This window comes from Podarcis filfolensis, assembly GCF_964270895.1.
Source record: "Podarcis filfolensis genome assembly, chromosome: 1".
NCBI classification, from domain to species: Eukaryota; Metazoa; Chordata; class Lepidosauria; order Squamata; family Lacertidae; genus Podarcis; species Podarcis filfolensis.
The window spans coordinates 125,837,867-125,854,920 of record NC_139604.1 but is presented as its reverse complement, the minus strand read 5'-3'; the positions used below and the strand labels follow the sequence as shown (position 1 = coordinate 125,854,920).

Genomic DNA, 17,054 nt, shown 5'->3' with positions numbered 1-17,054 from the left:
TTCCCTGCGAATGTCCTGGTCCTCAAATACTCTGCACTTCAGTCGGGAGAAAGCTGCACTTGCCAAGCTCAGGCAATGCTGGATTTCGGTATCAATGTTGGCCCTTGTGGAAAGGTAACTGCCCAGGTAGGAGAAGTGATTGACACTTTCCAACGTTACACCATTGAGTTGGATTTGTGGTGTAGCAGAGGGGTTGTTTTGTGCTCTCTAGTGCAGCACTTTGGTGTGTTTTTTTGGCATGTTTCAGAAAGGGCAGAAATCTCACTCACTCCTCTGCCAGCTCCCCCATCTCTGCTCCCAGCTAATAAAAATATCTGCAGGCTAGTAATGTCTGTGGGTTATCAGCAAGGCTAGCTTTCAGGGAAAGAAAAGGCAAATTCTGTTTCATTCTCCTCCGTCCCTTGCAAATATATAAGCCTCAAGTGGGAAGCTGTCCTGGATCATAAAATTATTGCAAACATTTTGTGCTGAATTTCTATAAGCCTTCACAAAAGCTTTATGATTTTTTCAGCTTAGATATTTCAGGGTGAATGAGCTTGTTTGCTCTTTGTCACAGATACTAAGAAAATTTAGTTTAACGTGACCTGAAAAATCAGTTCTGCAGGATTGCTGGGTGGTTTTTGATAAGCCTTCAGAGAGCAGATGTGAAGTCTGTGGTTGGCAGCGAAGGTTGTTTGCAGTCAAAGGTCCGCTGGAAGCAAGATTAAAATGTTGGGCCACCAACTTTCTCAGCATATGTCACGGCCTTCAAAAGGTTAGTTTGTCCTGTTCTATAAAGCAGAAGTGAACAGAACATATGACATGCACATGTTTTGCTTTCCCTGAATAACATTAAGCTCCTTTAACCAGACCTGCACTAAAACTGACCAGTTATTGGGGAGTAACCATTCAAAGAGGGACGTGGGTGGCGCTGTGGGTAAAACCTCAATGCCTAGGACTTGCCGATCATATGGTCGGCGGTTCGAATCCCCGCGGCGGGGTGAGCTCCCGTCGTTCGGTCCCAGCTCCTGCCCACCTAGCAGTTCGAAAGCACTCTTAAGTGCAAGTAGATAAATAGGTACCGCTTTATAGCGGGAAGGTAAACGGCATTTCCATGTGCTGCACTGGTGCTGGCTCGCCAGAGCAGCTTCGTCACGCTGGCCACGTGACCCGGAAGTGTCTCCGGCCTCTTAAGCGAGATGGGCGCGCAACCCCAGAGTCGGACACGACTGGCCCATACGGGCAGGGATACCTTTACCTTTACCTTTTAACCATTCAAAGAGAATGAGATTTTCTTCTGAGCAAACATGGATTTCAAGCTAATTCAAGAGCAGGAATGGGGCACAGGATGCAATCCTATGCATAGATTCCTCTGACAAGGCCCAAGTTCCAGGGTCGAGAGAAAAGCAATGGATCACACCACTGGGAGGGTGGTCACTGAACTCTCTTTTCTTCAGACTCTTCAACCTGCAACAGGCGCTTAATGATGCTGGACAACCCTGCAGGGCTGTTGTAAACCACTCGGAGCCTGACCAGCAGCATTCAGTGTGAACTGGAGTTCAAAAGTCATTCTCTCTCCCAAGAAATTAATATTTGTTCGTTGTGGGTGGTGTTCAGCTTTCCATCTCTCCCTCCCTCCAAACTGGGGACTATGGATCTTCCCCACTCCCACCAATGGTAGGAAAGTAGCTGGAGAGAGGGGCATTTTTTTAAAAAAAAATCTTTATTGGTTTAAAATCAACACATACACAAACAACAAAAGCTTGAAAAAAGAAAAAAGAAAAGAAAGCGAAACAAAAAAAGAAAATACATCTCTTACAAACAAAAAAACAATAGAACAATCCATCACAAGAACAATCCATTCACAAGAATATTCCATCAGCTTCCGACTTCCTTGATATGGGTTCTTTGTTTTCTTAATTACTTGCCTCTATTTTCCAATAAACCTTATCCTTATTAAATCTTGTTTGTATTCTTTACACCTTAATCAATTCCGAGAGTTATTCGAAGCATTCTAAGGTTTTTATATGAGGGCACTGTTCTTTTAAAAATATTGTCTATAAATTCCCCATTCCCTCTTGAACTTTTGGGTTGAACAATCTCCGATCTTTTCCTTCATATATGCAAGTTCCATGTATTCAAGCATTTTTATCTGCAGGGCAATTTTTATCTGTGAAAGCAGTAACACACTCACACGTTTTTGCAGAAAGATTTGCATCCCCGAAGAATTTCCTTTCCCAGGAAAGCCTGCCATTCCCCTTACCTTGAATGCTTCTTTTGAAGAATGCTTTGCAGCCCTCACATGACCAAACGCCATAGTGATATCCTGAGGCATAATCGCTGCACACAGCACAGAAATGGGCATCCCTTTTCGAGACGGGGCTGTTTGTGGAGGGGCTGGTACAGTCGTTGCTGTTGGCTTTTCTCTTCAGCGTTTCTCTGGGGGAACAGGAGAAGAGCCGTTAGGAAACAGTGAAGTGGCATGTGCATATTTACCTCGTAACTTGGCAGTCCTCAAAACTTCTGGGTGATTTTATTTTATTTTACCTCAAAACCTCTGGCAGTTTTTTGTTTTGTGCCTCCATAAATCTGGCTCTTTTTACAATGATGCAGGAATGACCCCTTGTATAGGGAAGTTTTTTAACGTTTAATGTTTTGTTACATTTTGGCATATGCTGGAAGCTGCCCAGAGTCAGATGGATGGGGTACAAATAATAAAATTGTCGTTGTTCCTAAAAATTATATTAAATTACCGCATACAAAAAATATGTTTGAAGTCCATAGCCTATTGGGGAGTCCATAGCCTATTACTTCCCACCGTTTGCTCCTTATTCCAAGGCCCTAGTCCAGGGGTCAGCAAACTTTTTCAGCAGGGGGCCGGTCCACTGTCCCTCAGACCTTGTGGGGGGCCGGACTATTTTTTTTTTGGGGGGGGGGGGATGAACGAATTCCTATGCCCCGCAAATAACCCAGAGATGCATTTTAAATAAAAGAACACATTCTACTCACGTAAAAAACATGCTGATTCCTGGACCGTCCGCGGGCCGGATTTTGGGCCAGATCCGGCCCCTGGGCCTTAATTTGCCTACCCATGCCCTAGTCACTTCCCTTTCTGCTTACCTGAGGATGTGTAAAAATAATGACTTTTTTTTACCTCAGCTGAGCCAGACTGACAGTTTTCAATGAAAAACTTTTACGTTTGATTTTTGTGTTGGGGAGGGGAAGGAAGAAGAGCGGGGGGCTTGCTAACATTTCTTCAATAGCTTAGGGTACTGATTTTCCCGGACATTACTGGGATTTCAAAGGCGGAATTGACATCTGGGATGAATTTCCGAAAGGTGGCGCTTTGTGCTGGATGTTAGTCAAGTCAATCGAAAAATCGCGGGGGTTGGTTTTTTTGGTGTTTTTGTAAAAAAATTAAATTGGAGGGGTTATGCTGGAAGCTCAACAACTTTCAGGGTGTCCTGGTTTTTACTTTTTGAAATATGGCAACCCTACAATAGCTGGCGTTGCTCAACAAATCCAAAGAGACAGGTCTGTCTGAAAGAACCTCCTCCACTGAAATGAACGAGGGAGCCTCTGCAAGCATAGATGCTCCACGCATGCTTCACCGCACGTGTGGGGCTCTGAATTGTGTCAACTGCCTCTGGGTTTCAAAGAGGTTCCCTTCTAACTCAAGCAAAGTTTGGTACATCGTATTTAAAAACAAAACCCTTTCATTAAAATAATAATAATAATGGCCTATGCTCATTTAATCAAGGAAAGAGGGAGGGATTGGTTCTGTGGAGTTCATACTCTTCCCATCTTTGAACTTTCATTTAAGTTATAATTCACGATTGCTCAATACCACAATCATTGTTTCCATGGCAATAAATTAATGGCATGAACACACCATTAAGACACCGCCACAAAAAAACGAACGGGAGGAGAAGCACAACTGCAAAAGAGGGGGTGTCTGCAAAGGCAGATCAATCTGAGAACAAGGAATGACTCTTTAAAACCGATTCTCAGAAAAGAAGGGAGGAAGGAGTTCGGCCAAAATCTCTGCTCTTGTCATGAGCCCAACTTGCCATGATAGCAAGAAAGCCACATATAATGTATATACCCTTTGTTTGTTGTTACTGTTTTTGGGAGAGAAAAAGCAAACAAACAGTGCTTTACAAAAAGAAGAAAATAATGGAATTATCAGAAAATGAAACAGTTAAAAACAACTGTGTAAAATATTCAAATATGAATAATTATCTGGGTAGACTTGCCTAAAGAAAAACATTTTTGGCAGGCTCCAAAAAGAGTACCGTGAAAAATACCTGTCTGGTGTCAATCAGCAGGGAGTTCCAAAGTTGTTCACACTACAGCAATCTCCCCCCCCACCCAAGCCTATGCTTTGGAGAAACAACAGTGTTGGAACTGATGAAAGACAGATAGATAAGCATTTGTTACCTGTGCATAGGAAGGGCATGATCCCCAGATCTTGCTTCGCACCATGGGCTTTTTGGTTGCTCTGCAAATAAAACGGACGACTGGCAGTGTAAAGTCAAAGGAGAGATGTGGTCAGAACCAGACCATAACATGCTCGGGCTGGCTGACTGTCTGAGAGAGGCACTTTCCGAGTCGCCGAAAGTGCTTGGAATGCTGTAGTTCATCATAGCGGGGGTGTAGAATGTCATGGCCGGATACTCATGCCTGTTTTCCATATAAGAGGATGGGATGTAAATTGGGCTGTGCTCAACGCTCAAAGCAGACTGGCTGCAGCTGAAAGGGGCAGGAGAGACCAGCTCGGAGAGCGAGCTTTTCACTTCTGCTTTGGTACATACGAGATCTTGGATTGGTGGCAACTCCTTGTGAGATGATGCACAGAGGGACATGCTGGAGCCAAGTGCCTCCTCTTCAAGCAGTCATCCTCAAATATTCAATCTGGAAAACAGAAACATTAAGAATTATGTGTATTTGGTCTTCTCTCTTGCTGCATGACTGTGGGGCTGAAACAGGTGGAAAGGAGGGCAACCTCCATTGTGCAAGCAGAAGTCCTTGCATCAACTTCTGCTGATGGAACTCATTGGTTGAATCCTGTCCAAGATGTCTACAGAGACACATGACCTGATCATGTGTGATAACAACAGATTATTCCACTTTCCTTGGATGGATTCACCACTATCTAGATCAGGGATGGGGAACCTGTCACCCTTCAGATGTTTTTGCTTGACCATTAGCCATGTTGACTGGGGATGATGGGAGTTTGAGTTCAATGACAACTTGGAGGGTTACAGACTGCCCATCTTGTGCTCTGAACCTTGGGTTGTTCTCTGCTTGCTTGATTTATTTTTAAAACTTAATTGCTGGGGATACAACATCACAAAATGTCTTTAAGCCTGCATATATCTTTGGCTGTTTATCTTCTTCCTACATGTATTTTCCATTAATTTCTAGGGGAAAGACCAAAACAGCACATTCAACTGACCCACAACAAATACACAGGGCTAAATTTAGACTTTGTTCTCTTTGACCCAATGAAAGCACTCACAATGCTCTCATAATAACTTTGACCCTCACTGCCAGAGGAATTGCTTTGCAGGCACAGAATCTCAAAAACACTGATTACAGAAAAATTAGTCATCGCAGTCCTTAAGCCAGAGGAAGAACCAGAGCTTTGTTGTACAAGAGGACCCGGCAACCTTTACTATTATGATTCTTGGTCCACAGATAGAATAGAATATTGAGGAACAACTTGAAACAACGTTATGCACCAGAACATCTAAGATAAATTTAGAATAACAGATTTTTATAGAGTTGGAAGGAAATCCAGGGGTCATCTAGTCCAACCCCCTGCATTGCAGGAATCACAGCTAAAGCATGCATGACATGTAAACATCCAACCTCTGCTTAAAAACCTCCAAGGAAGGAGACTCCACAACCTCCCAAGGAAGTCTGCTCCACTGCCGAACAGCTCTCACTGTCAGAACGTTCTTCCTAACATTTAGTCAGAATCTCCATTCTTGAAATTTTAATCCATTATTTTGATTTTTACTTCTTGAAATAATGTGACCCTATTGTATTACCTCTGGCTATATTACCACCTCTAAATCTTCTCCTCCCCTGGCAGAACATACCCAGCTCCATCAACAATCCCTGAGTCTTTAGGACCTGCCTGGGTCAAATGACTTTGACAAAAGACAAATCCTTAGATTACCAGTTTCTGAATTCTAAGGAAATAATCTCTGCTGCTCTAGAGGGCTGGACTCAGACCTGCAGGTGGAAATATCAGGTGAGCAGATTTTGGCAAAACATTAGGATAAACTTTATCCTAAGAAGCGTTTTAGCTTAATCTAGGCACTCATCTGCCAGAGATGGCAAGGTTGCATTCCCCCCTGTAGAGCCTGCACGGAGCATTTTGTTCCGATTTCGAAGAATGTACCATTGTCAAAGGCACAAGCAGTCCCTGAAAACACAAGGTTGTGTACTGAGCCATCTTGCAAGGCTGACAGCAATGTGACTACTCAGATTCTCACTTGCTCCTGTCAACTTATTTGGGAGCCCCTGAGATTTAGAGTGGTGGTTCATCATCTGAACTACCAAACATTTCACCAGTGCTGATTTATTAAAGCAACCATGGGGGGGGGTTGGTCAGAATAACATTTCCCCATTTTGAAAAGGCCATAGATTAATGACTGAAGGCCTGGGTAAAAAGGAAGATTTTCGCCCACCACCTAACGACGTGTAATGATGGTACCAGGTGCTTGCTACCTGCAGGTATTCTAAATATTTGCATGGAATAATAATAAAAATTATTCTGAACACCTTTTCAGTCCACCAAAAGGTTTGACCTGATACATGTAACTAATTTATATTTGCAGCCCTCAGCACAATTAAAGGAGTGTGTATGTGTGTATTTAAAAGAAGACGAGGAATATTTCCAATCATCGTTAGAAATAATTTGTCCTTAGGAAACACAACTCTTAAAAGCAGGCGTTTGTAGGAATGTAGTGATGTAGTGTAAACTATATTTCACACTACTTACTACTGTTTACTACTATTTATTTATTTACTATTTACTACTGTTATTCAGTCACAAAGAGTTGGACACGACTAAACGACTAAACAACAACAATAACAAAATTCAGTGAGTACCTTTCTGCTTTCACAAATCAAAAACAACCGAAGTACAGCTTGGATGTCTGAAGTTATAAAAATGACCCCACCACCAGTATGTCCAAATTTAGTCTTCTAGCTGCTTTTGCTGAGCTGCTCTGTGTTTGAACGATCTTTATTTTGTTCCCGCTCCCACTGAACAATTTGCCAATTATTTCTCCAATCAGGTACAACGACTGATTCAGATGTATGGTCAAATAGGTACACAGATAAAAGATTAAACTAACCAAGCCGAAGGAGAAATGCACGAACAAACAAACAAACAGTAAATTGATGGTTATGGGGAAATCCTGGAGAAAAGATGTATTAAGGCTTTTCATATCAGTAGTGTTATATACTGAGTTGAATAGGATCCAAACTGCAGCAGTCTGATTGGTCCTAGAACAATAGGATTCAGAATGCAGCAGTCTGATTGGTCCTAGAACAATGCAGCAGTATGATTGGTTGGCAGGAACCACCCAATCATGCTCCAGATAGAAGTGAATCCACAACCTGATTGGCTTACAGTAGAATTCCGGAATTAGCCACTCATGTGCAGCCCATTGTGTAAATAATGTATATAAAGCAGATACCTTGAGGGGACTTTCATTCATTCCTCCTCACCACTATGAGCTGAATAAAGGGCATGAAATCACTTTGCGACTCTGAGTATATTTCACTGGCGACGAGGATGGGATCCCGCTGAGCTGACTGCCACACACAGCACCGCAGTACCACCACCTGCCGCACCGCTGCCTCGCACCGTGTATCCAGGCTTCAGCTCCGGGACACAAGGAACTCAGAATGGCAACCAACAGCAGCTTCTCGCCGTTCAACCCAGCATCTGGAGACTGGGAAGCGTACGCCTCCCGTTTCACCTTCCTCCTAGAAGCCAAAGGGGTCACCGATGAAGAAGACGCCAAGAAGAGGGCAATATTCTTCAGCGTCTGCGGAGAGGAGACGTTTGAAATCGCCCGGGCTCTCCTTGCGCCTGAAGACGTTGCTACTGTTCCATACAAAACAATAATGGAACAGCTGAAGGGGCACTTTTCGCCACAGCCCTCAGTGGTGGCTCGTCGAAATGCCTTCTATGCAAAGCGGCAAGCCCCTGGGGAAACCATAACTGGGTTTGTGACCTCTCTCCGCCAAGCTGCCCGGTTCTGCAACTTCTCAGAGCTGGAGAACATGCTTCGTGACTGCCTCGTCGGTGGCCTGAAGCATGAGAAGCTGCAACGACGCCTCTACGCTAAGAAGAACCTAACGTTCCAGGTCGCTCTGGAGGAGGCCCTGGCAATGGAAGCTGCCGAGAGGTCGACGCAAGAGGCACAGCTGAGCCAGCCGTCCCAACCGAGGGTCCACCACGAAGACCTCACCGACGACTCAGGATCCAACAGGGAGGAGGTGCACCGAGTACAGCAGCGCACTCAAGCAGCCCACATACCACAGCTGCCTCGACGAGAAAACAAAACAAAAACACAAGGGAACAGAAAATGTGTTTCTTATTAGGAGACTGGTGAAAGCAGGATATTTTGGCGCCTGAGGCAAACGTCAAAATGGCGTCCCTCGCCACCAGGGAAGAAGGGGTGTGTGAAGATCTACGTCAGGAACAAGGAGGGAATAAAGATATACATCAGGAACCAGGGTGGGAGGAAATTAGCGATGCCTCCTATTTGCCAAGAGACTGATGTAGAGGAAGCAATGGGGAGTGCAGCTGAGGAGACGCCATAGCTGTTGCAGTTGCAGCTGCAGCAGGCGATACATTCCTTGGAGGCATTGCCAGATTTACATTTAAGCTAAACAAGCTATAGCTTGGGGCCCCACTCTCTTGGGGGCCCCCAAAATAATTAAAAGGGGAAAAAATGGATGTACATTACCAAAATAGAAGATAAAACAACTAAAATAAAACCTACATACAGTGATACCTCAGGTTACATACGCTTCAGGTTACACACTCCGCTAACCCAGAAATAGTGCTTCAGGTTAAGAACTTTGCTTCAGGATAAGAATAGAAATTGGGCTCCGGCGGCGCGGCGGCAGCAGGAGGCCCCATTAGCTAAAGTGGTGCTTCAGGTTAAGAACAGTTTCAGGTTAAGAACAGACCTCCGGAACGAATTAGTACTTAACCTGAGGTACCACTGTACAGCAACAGTATTTTGTGTTATGTAGGCTCCTATTTATTATGTGCAAATGGCTTTAGATACCTATTAGGTCCATAAATTACCATATAGCATATATTCAACACAAAAAAGCGACAATTTGTTGTTGACAAAGGACAGCTGAACATATAAAGGGCCCCATTACCTTCAATAGCTTAGGGCCTCATCAAACCTAAATCCAGCCCTGCTTGGAGGCTGCATCTTCTGCCCCTGTGCATCCTGCCGCCTGAGGCAGGTTCCTTCCCTTGCCACCTGAGTGGGCCAGCCCTGGATCAAAGACTTTAAAACTACAATGGTACTGCGGGTTAAGAAGTTAATTCGTTCCGGAGGTCTGTTCTTAACCTGAAACTGTTCTTAACCTGAGGTACCACTTTAGCTAATGGGGCCTCCCGCTGCTGCCACCATGCAATTTCTGTTCTCATCCTGAGGTAAAGTTCTTAACCCGAGGTACTATTTCTGGGTTAGTGGAGTCTGTAACCTGAAGCGTCTGTAAGCCAAGGTACCACTGTATGCAGATTCTGCCCCCCACTCAATATGTGAAGGCTTCAAAAGTCTAAAGGAATCAAATAAAACACCCCTTTCAGACTTCCCACATGCACCTGGATATCCACTGTAAGAAAGGGGTGCTGGACTAGATGGGCCATTAGCTTTGATCCAGCTGGGTTCTCCTTCTGTTATGCCCAAACTATCAATGATAAATAGTTATTTATTTGAAACGCTACAATGGGGCAATATTTAGCTTCCGAAATGGGAAATGATGCTGGGTCCTATGTAGGCCTGAGATCCAGCATCATTTCCCTTTTCATAAACTATTTATTTATTTATTTATTTATTTATTTATTTATTTATTTATTTTAAAGCTTTTATAGTGGCAATATTTCAGCAACAGCTTGTGCAGGCGCTCCATACATGAAGATAGTTGCTTACTTTTATCATTGTACATTGTTATGTACTGAGTTGAATAGGATCCAAACTGCAGCAGTCTGATTGGTCCTAGAACAATAGGATCCAAAAGGCAGCAGTCTGATTGGTCCTAGAACAATAGGATTCAGAATGCAGCAGTCTGATTGGTCCTAGAACAATGCAGCAGTATGATTGGTTGGCAGGAACCACCCAATCATGCTCCAGATAAAAGTGAATCCACAACCTGATTGGCTTACAGTAGAATTCCGGAATTAGCCAATCATGTGCAGCCCATTGTGTAAATAATGTATATAAAGCAGATACTTTGAGGGGACTTGCATTCATTCCTCCTCACCACTATGAGCTGAATAAAGAGCATGAAATCACTTTGCGACTCTGAGTATATTTCATACATCTTCAGATATAGCTGCTCAGAAAGCAGCTGCAGAAAACCTTGAGAAAGTAAACAAACTGCAACAGCACTGAAGCGAGAAATGAGCTCTTTTTTCTTCTTAACTCTCCTTTAATCATAGCAATCATAGGTGCTAGAGCCTTGTAACAACATCTATTCAAGGAAACCTCTGATTGTTGCATTGAAATCCATTCAACAAATACCTAGCGAAGCCAAGATAATTTCAGCATGCAAATTTGTGAAGCCTCAATTAGCGTTAATAAACCAAAGAGCAAACACAGAATATGCTGTGCAGTCTGAAGCTCTGAGACTGCAGGAGGACTGTCTGGAGAGAGAGAAAGAGAAAGAGAGCAAGAGAGATCACTCCGGGTCAGTCTAGCTCAGATCTATATAGCAGTCCCTCCAAGTGTCCCTATTTTCCAGGGACGGCCCTGAGAAAAGCTGTCCCAGTTTCTGATTTGATCCTGAAATGTCCCGCTTTTCCTTAGGATGTCCCTATTTTCATTGGATAAATGTTGGAGGGTATGGCGTTATCCGACCCCCGAGCCATCTGAAGGCAATCCTGTATAGGGGAGCGTTTCTTTAATGTTTAATGTTATAACAACGACAACAACAATTTATTATTTATACCCCGCCCATCTGGCTGGGCTTCTCCAGCCACTCTGGGCAGCTTCCAACAAAAAATTAAAATACAGTAATGCACCAAACATGAAAAGCTTCCCTAAACAGGGCTGCCTTCAGATGTTTTCTAAAAGTCCGGTAGCTGTTCTTCTCTTTGACATCTGGTGGGAGGGCGTTCCACAGGGCGGGTGCCACTACCGAGAAGGCCCTCTGCATGGTTCCCTGTAACTTGGCTTCTCGCAGTGAGGGAACCGCCAGAAGGCCCTCGGTGCTGGACTTCAGTGTCCGGGCAGAACAATGGGGGTGGAGACGCTCCTTCAGATATACTGGACCGAGGCCGGTCCATAAAAATATATTTTTATGTATGTCGGAAGCTGCCCAGAGTGGCTGGAGCAACCCAGTAAGAGGTGTGGAGTTTAAACAGTAAAATTATCCCTAATAGTAAAAATGTCCCTATTTTCAACAAAGAAATGTTGCAGGGTATGACATAATACGCAGAATAAGGTCATATCATTCATGTGTGGAGATGCCATATTTTTTGATGTCTCCCATACAAAAAGCAAAAAACACCAGGATGTAATAACTTGCACATCCAAAATAGAGGCTTTGTTTATCTCTCTTCCTGTTCTGCTACTTTGATATACACAGGGAGTCTTTATAACTTTATAATACACAAACCCAGTGCTTTTTTTTTCTTTAAAAAAAATGTTTAGTGGTACTGCCGTTTTGACTCAAGAAAATCACAATTTTATAGTTCAAATCTGGAAAAATAAATATAGTACAGTGGTACCTCTACTTACGCGCACCTCTGGTTACGTATCCTTCAGGATACACATGCGGCAAACCCAGAAGTATTTCTCCGGGTTTCGCCACACGCATGCGCAGAAGTGCTCTACCGTGCCACGCGCATGCGCAGAACAGGTTGCGAAAACCTCAGGATCTGACCGGAGCTCTGGAACAGATCCCGTCTGCAACCAGAGGTACCACTGTAAATGGACAAAAGTACAAAGATTCACCAAATGTTTAGGGGTATGCGTACCCCTGTGTCCCCCCCCCAGGAAAAAAGGACAGCACAAACCTATAGAAACATGCACACAGACACATACCACCTCCAGGCTGCAGTGGCACAATCCTGCATCCAGACAGTGAGACTGCCTGCACCCCGAGATCATCATCGGAGGCCTTCCTCCATGCACCTGCTGCTAGAGAAGTCCAGAGGGTGGATTTGCAGAGAACGGGCCTTTTCAGAGGTAGCCCTATTAGGGCTGCCATATGTCCGGAATTTCCCAGACATAACCAGGATTTGGCCTTCACGGGGTCTCTGCCATGGGAGCATATTCACCCAGTGCTTTTCCAGCTGCACTGGCTCCCAGTGGAGTACAGGGTCAGGTTTAAGGTGCTGGTTTTGACCTTTAAAGCCCTTCACGGCCTAGGACCCTCGTACCTACAGGACTGCCTCTCCTGGTATGCCCCACGGAGGACCTTAAGGTCCATAAATAGCAACACTCTAGAGGTCCCAGGCCTTAAGGAAGTCAGATTAGCCTCAACCAGAGCCAGGACCTTTTCAACACTGGCCCCGGCCTGGTGGAACGCTCTGCCTCACGAGACCAGGGCCCTGCGGGATCTGATTTCTTTCCGCAGGGCCTGTAAGACAGAGTTGTTCCACCTGGCCTTTGGCTTGGAGTCAATTTGATTCCCTCCCCCTCTATCTTTTTCCTTTCTCCTCCTGTGATGAGGCTGCATTTTAATTGTTCTAATATTTTAATGTTGTACTTTAATCTTGTTTTTAAGTTGTATTCATTTAACTCGTTTTTATTATTGGTTGTTAGCCGCCCTGAACCCAGCCTTGGCTGGGGAGGGCGGGGTATAAATAAAAATTATTACTATTATTATTATTATTATTAACAGTGTCCGTGCAGAAATTGCTGAAATGTCCAGAAAATCTGGACATATGGCAACCCATGTCGGAAGTGTAGGTTCTGGCAGATTTCAAATCTTCACGTGCGCCCCCCCCCCCAAAAAAAAAACTCAACAAGTTTTGTCTCCAGATTTTCACTTTTTGAAATATGGCAACCTTACCCTGGCTTGTGGAATGCTCTCCTAACGGAAGCTCACCAATATAGATAGCTTTTCAGTGCCAGGCAAATACATTTTTTGTTCTCCCAGGCATTTGGGGACTGATTGATCTGCAGAAGACACCCATTTCCAGTCTGTGAAATTGTAGCCCTTTCAAGGCTCTTAATCTCGGGGTCATGGGTTCAAATCCCATTTTGGGCAAAAGATTCCTGCATTGAAGGAGGTTCGACTAGATGACTCTCATGGACACAGGTGCCAACTCCCTGGGGCCCTGGGTGCCCGAGCACCCACAAAATTCCCCACGAAGGGGCCGGGCACCCACAAATTTCGGTGTCAGGGACATGCATGCTGCATGGCACCCATGGCCCCGGGCAGACACGGTTGCGGGGCCAAGTTGGCACTCCTGTTCACGGACCCTTCCAGCTCTACAATTCTATGATTCACATCTATTTGACTCCCTAAGCAAGGCTGGGCTGGATGAATCCCAAGGCGGAGTTAAGATTGCCAGAAGAAATATCAACAACCTCAGATATGCAGATGACACAACTGTTAAGTTATGGGTGAACATATCAGACGACACAGCGATTCTTCAAACAGCTCTTGTTTATTCACAGGCCAGAACAGAACTGAAGGGTTCAGCCAGCCTGCTTATATAGAGCTCCACTACAACACAACAGTAACCATTTTCTGTAACTATCCAATCACTGAACATCACTTTCGATCCCTTATCTGAAGAAGTGTGCATGCACACAAAAGCTCATATCAATAACAAACTTGGTTGGTCTCTAAGGTGCTACTGGAAGGAATTTTTTTATTTTGTTTCAACTACAGCAGACCAACACGGCTACCTACCTGTAACTAAAGTTATTTGAGACAACTTACAGCACTCATTGTTTTCCATTACTTCCACGTGAGCAATATACCGTATTTTTCGCACGATTGGACGCACCGGACCATAGGACGCACCTAGTTTTCAGGGGGGGAAATCAAGGAAAAAATATGATTCCCCCCCCCCCGCAGCTCTGGGAGCAGTGGACAGGCTGCACGCAGCCTGTGCGCTACTCCAAGACCTTCTCCCTGCTTTTGCGGGAGGTGGCGGAATTCCCCCACCTCTCGCAAAAGCCCACAGGAGCCCCGCGTGACTCCTGCGGGCTTTTCGACCAGGAGGGAGAAGGGACTGAAACGGCCAGTCAGTCCCTTCTCCCTCCTTGGGGAAAAGCCCCCAAGAGCCGCTCACTCTTTAAAGGCTGCGCGGCTCCTGCGGGCTTTCTTGCGAGGTGGGGGAATTCCCCCACCTCCTAGAAAAGCCAGCAAAGCCGCGCAGCCCATTTAAAGAGCGCACAGCTTTTGCCTGCTTTTGCGGGAGGTGGGGGAATTCCCCCATCTCCTGCAAAAGCCCGCAGGAGGGAGAAGGGACTGACTCGGCAAGTCAGTCCCTTCTCCCTCCTTGGGGAAAAGCCCCCAAGAGCTGCGCACTTTTTAAAGGCTGCGCAGCTCTTGCAGGCTTTTCTGGAGGTGGGGGAATTCCCCAACCTCGCAGAAAAGCCTGGAAGAGCCGCGCAGCCTTTAAAGAGCGCACGGCTTTTGCCTGCTTTTGTGGGAGGTGGGGGAATTCCCCCATCTCCCGCAAAAGCCCGCAGGAGGGAGAAGGGACTGACTCTGCCAGTCAATCCCTTCTCCCTCCTTGGGGAAAAGCCCCCAAGAGCTGCGCCGTCTTTAAAGGCTGCGCGGCTCTTGCAGGCTTTTCTGCGAGGTGGGGGAATTCCCCCACCTCCTAGAAAAGCCAGCAGAAGCCACGGAGCCCCTTTAAAGAGCGTGCGGCTTTTGCCTGCTTTTGCGGGAGGTGGGGGAATTCCCCCATCTCCCGCAAAAGCCCACAGGAGGGTTGGAGAGTAGCGGGAAGGCGTCGCGCGCCTCCCCGCTGCCCCCCCCATCCTCTGGGGCTGGCGATGGGGGAAGCGCTGCTTTCCCCACCGCCAGCCTCCAACCCGGGTTGGAGAGTAGCGGGAAGGCGTCGCGCGCCTTCCTGCTGCCCCCCAATCTCTGGGGCAGGCGATGGGGGAAGCGCTGCTTTCCCCACCGCCAGCCTCGAAGCCGGGTTGGAGAGTAGCGGGAAGGCGTTGCGCACCTTCCTGCTGCCCCCCATCCTCTGGGGCTGGCGATGGGGGAAGCGCTGCTTTCCCCACCGCCAGCCTCGAAGCCGGGTTGGAGAGTAGCGGGAAGGCGTTGCACGCCTTCCTGCTGCCCCCCATCCTCTGGGGCGGGCGATGGGGGAAGCGCTGCTTTCCCCACCGCCAGCCTCAAAGAGCAGACTCTCCTGGCTTCAGCGGAAGCAACGCGAAGCCTCCGGAGCGCAGGCTTCTGAGGCTTGGCGTTGCTATCACTGAAGCCAGGGAGCCTGCATTCGCTCCATAGGACGCACACATATTTCCCCTTCATTTTTGGAGGGGAAAAAGTGCGTCCTATAGAGCGAAAAATACGGTATATCTCACACTTGCCACGTTCTTTAGATCCCACAGAACTGTGAAAGTTCTTTAGAGAGGTTGAAGTTCATCAGAGCTTGCAGGGCAGCAGCTGAAGAAGGAGCACAAAGGGTTTTCTTGTGTGTGTTTCTAGCGGCACACGCAGTTTGATCCATCTTTTAGATTTAGGGGAGCTAGTCTCAAACGTTTGTTGGGGGAGACCTAGGTTTTTTTGGGGGGGATTTATTTGTCCTGTCTTCACGCTTTTTATGATGGAGGACCGCTGTAGTCACCCCCAACGACACGTTCTCAAGATGGAGGGTGAGGGAACAGCTGCAGTCGCCTGCGGTTCCTGCGCAATGTTTGCCATCTTGCCAAAGGTTGCAGGCAGCTTTACCTGCAGCAATTGCATGTTGATTGCCCTCTTAAAAGACAAAGTCCAGCAACTGGAGGAACATGTAGCTACGCTCCAAAGAATTAGAGAGCTGGAGCTCTTCTTGGAAGCAACAGAGCACACCGTCTCCACCAAGGAGGAGACAGGGGACTCCCCTGAGAAGGAGGCTAGTACACCAACACAGGAGCCAGATATATGGAGAAACGTGACTCAAAGAAGTAGGAGGCCCAGGGTTCACTCTGATTGTTTAGAAATACACAATCGCTTTGAGGTCCTCTCCCCTAGCATGGAAGACGAAGAGCAGACTCCATTTGAGGATCTCTCCCTCATTACAGTCGATCAGGTATATGAAGACGAGCAGCAAAGTCAGTCCTCAGGGAATGTGCAGGCGACCTTGGAACGGACAGCTCACGGAAGAACCCCGACCAGACCTAAGAGGAGGCGTGTAGTGGTGATAGGGGATTCCCTACTGAGGGGAACAGAAGCAGTGATCTGTGGGCCTGACAAGATGTCTCGGGAAGTTTGCTGTCTCCCCGGGGCTAAGATCCAAGATGTAACTGAACGACTGCAAGGAATCATAAAACCCACTGACAAATACCCCTTCCTCTTGGTTCATGTGGGAACCAATGACACTGCAAGCAATAGCCTCCAGAAGATCAAAAGAGATTACGAGGCTCTGGGCAGGAAATTAAAGCAATTAAATGCACAAATTGTCATCTCATCTGTCCTCCCAGTTGAACGACGTGGCCCAGGGAGAGAGGGAAAAATAGTGGAAGTGAACAACTGGCTTCGCAAATGGTGTAAACAGGAACGGTTTGGATTCTTAGATCACGGACTGCAGTTTCTTGAAGATGGACTTCTGGCAAGCGATGGGCTGCACCTTACAACGGTTGGGAGGAATGTTTTTGCAAAAAATCTCAGAAACC

The 17,054-nt window shown here is 46.2% G+C and overlaps 1 protein-coding gene across 1 annotated transcript in view; it reads right to left on the bottom strand.

Annotated features, from left to right (window-relative positions):
* ESR2 (estrogen receptor 2) overlaps window positions 1–17,054 on the bottom strand; it is a 77,739-nt gene that overhangs the window by 39,585 nt on the left and 21,100 nt on the right. Inside the window, exons 2-3 of the mRNA XM_083615228.1 lie at window positions 4,420–4,893; window positions 2,243–2,418 (exon numbers count right to left, since the gene is read on the bottom strand). Of these exons, the coding sequence (XP_083471354.1) occupies window positions 2,243–2,418; window positions 4,420–4,844 (601 nt within the window). The 5' untranslated portion in view covers window positions 4,845–4,893. The remainder of the gene's footprint in view (window positions 1–2,242; window positions 2,419–4,419; window positions 4,894–17,054) is intronic.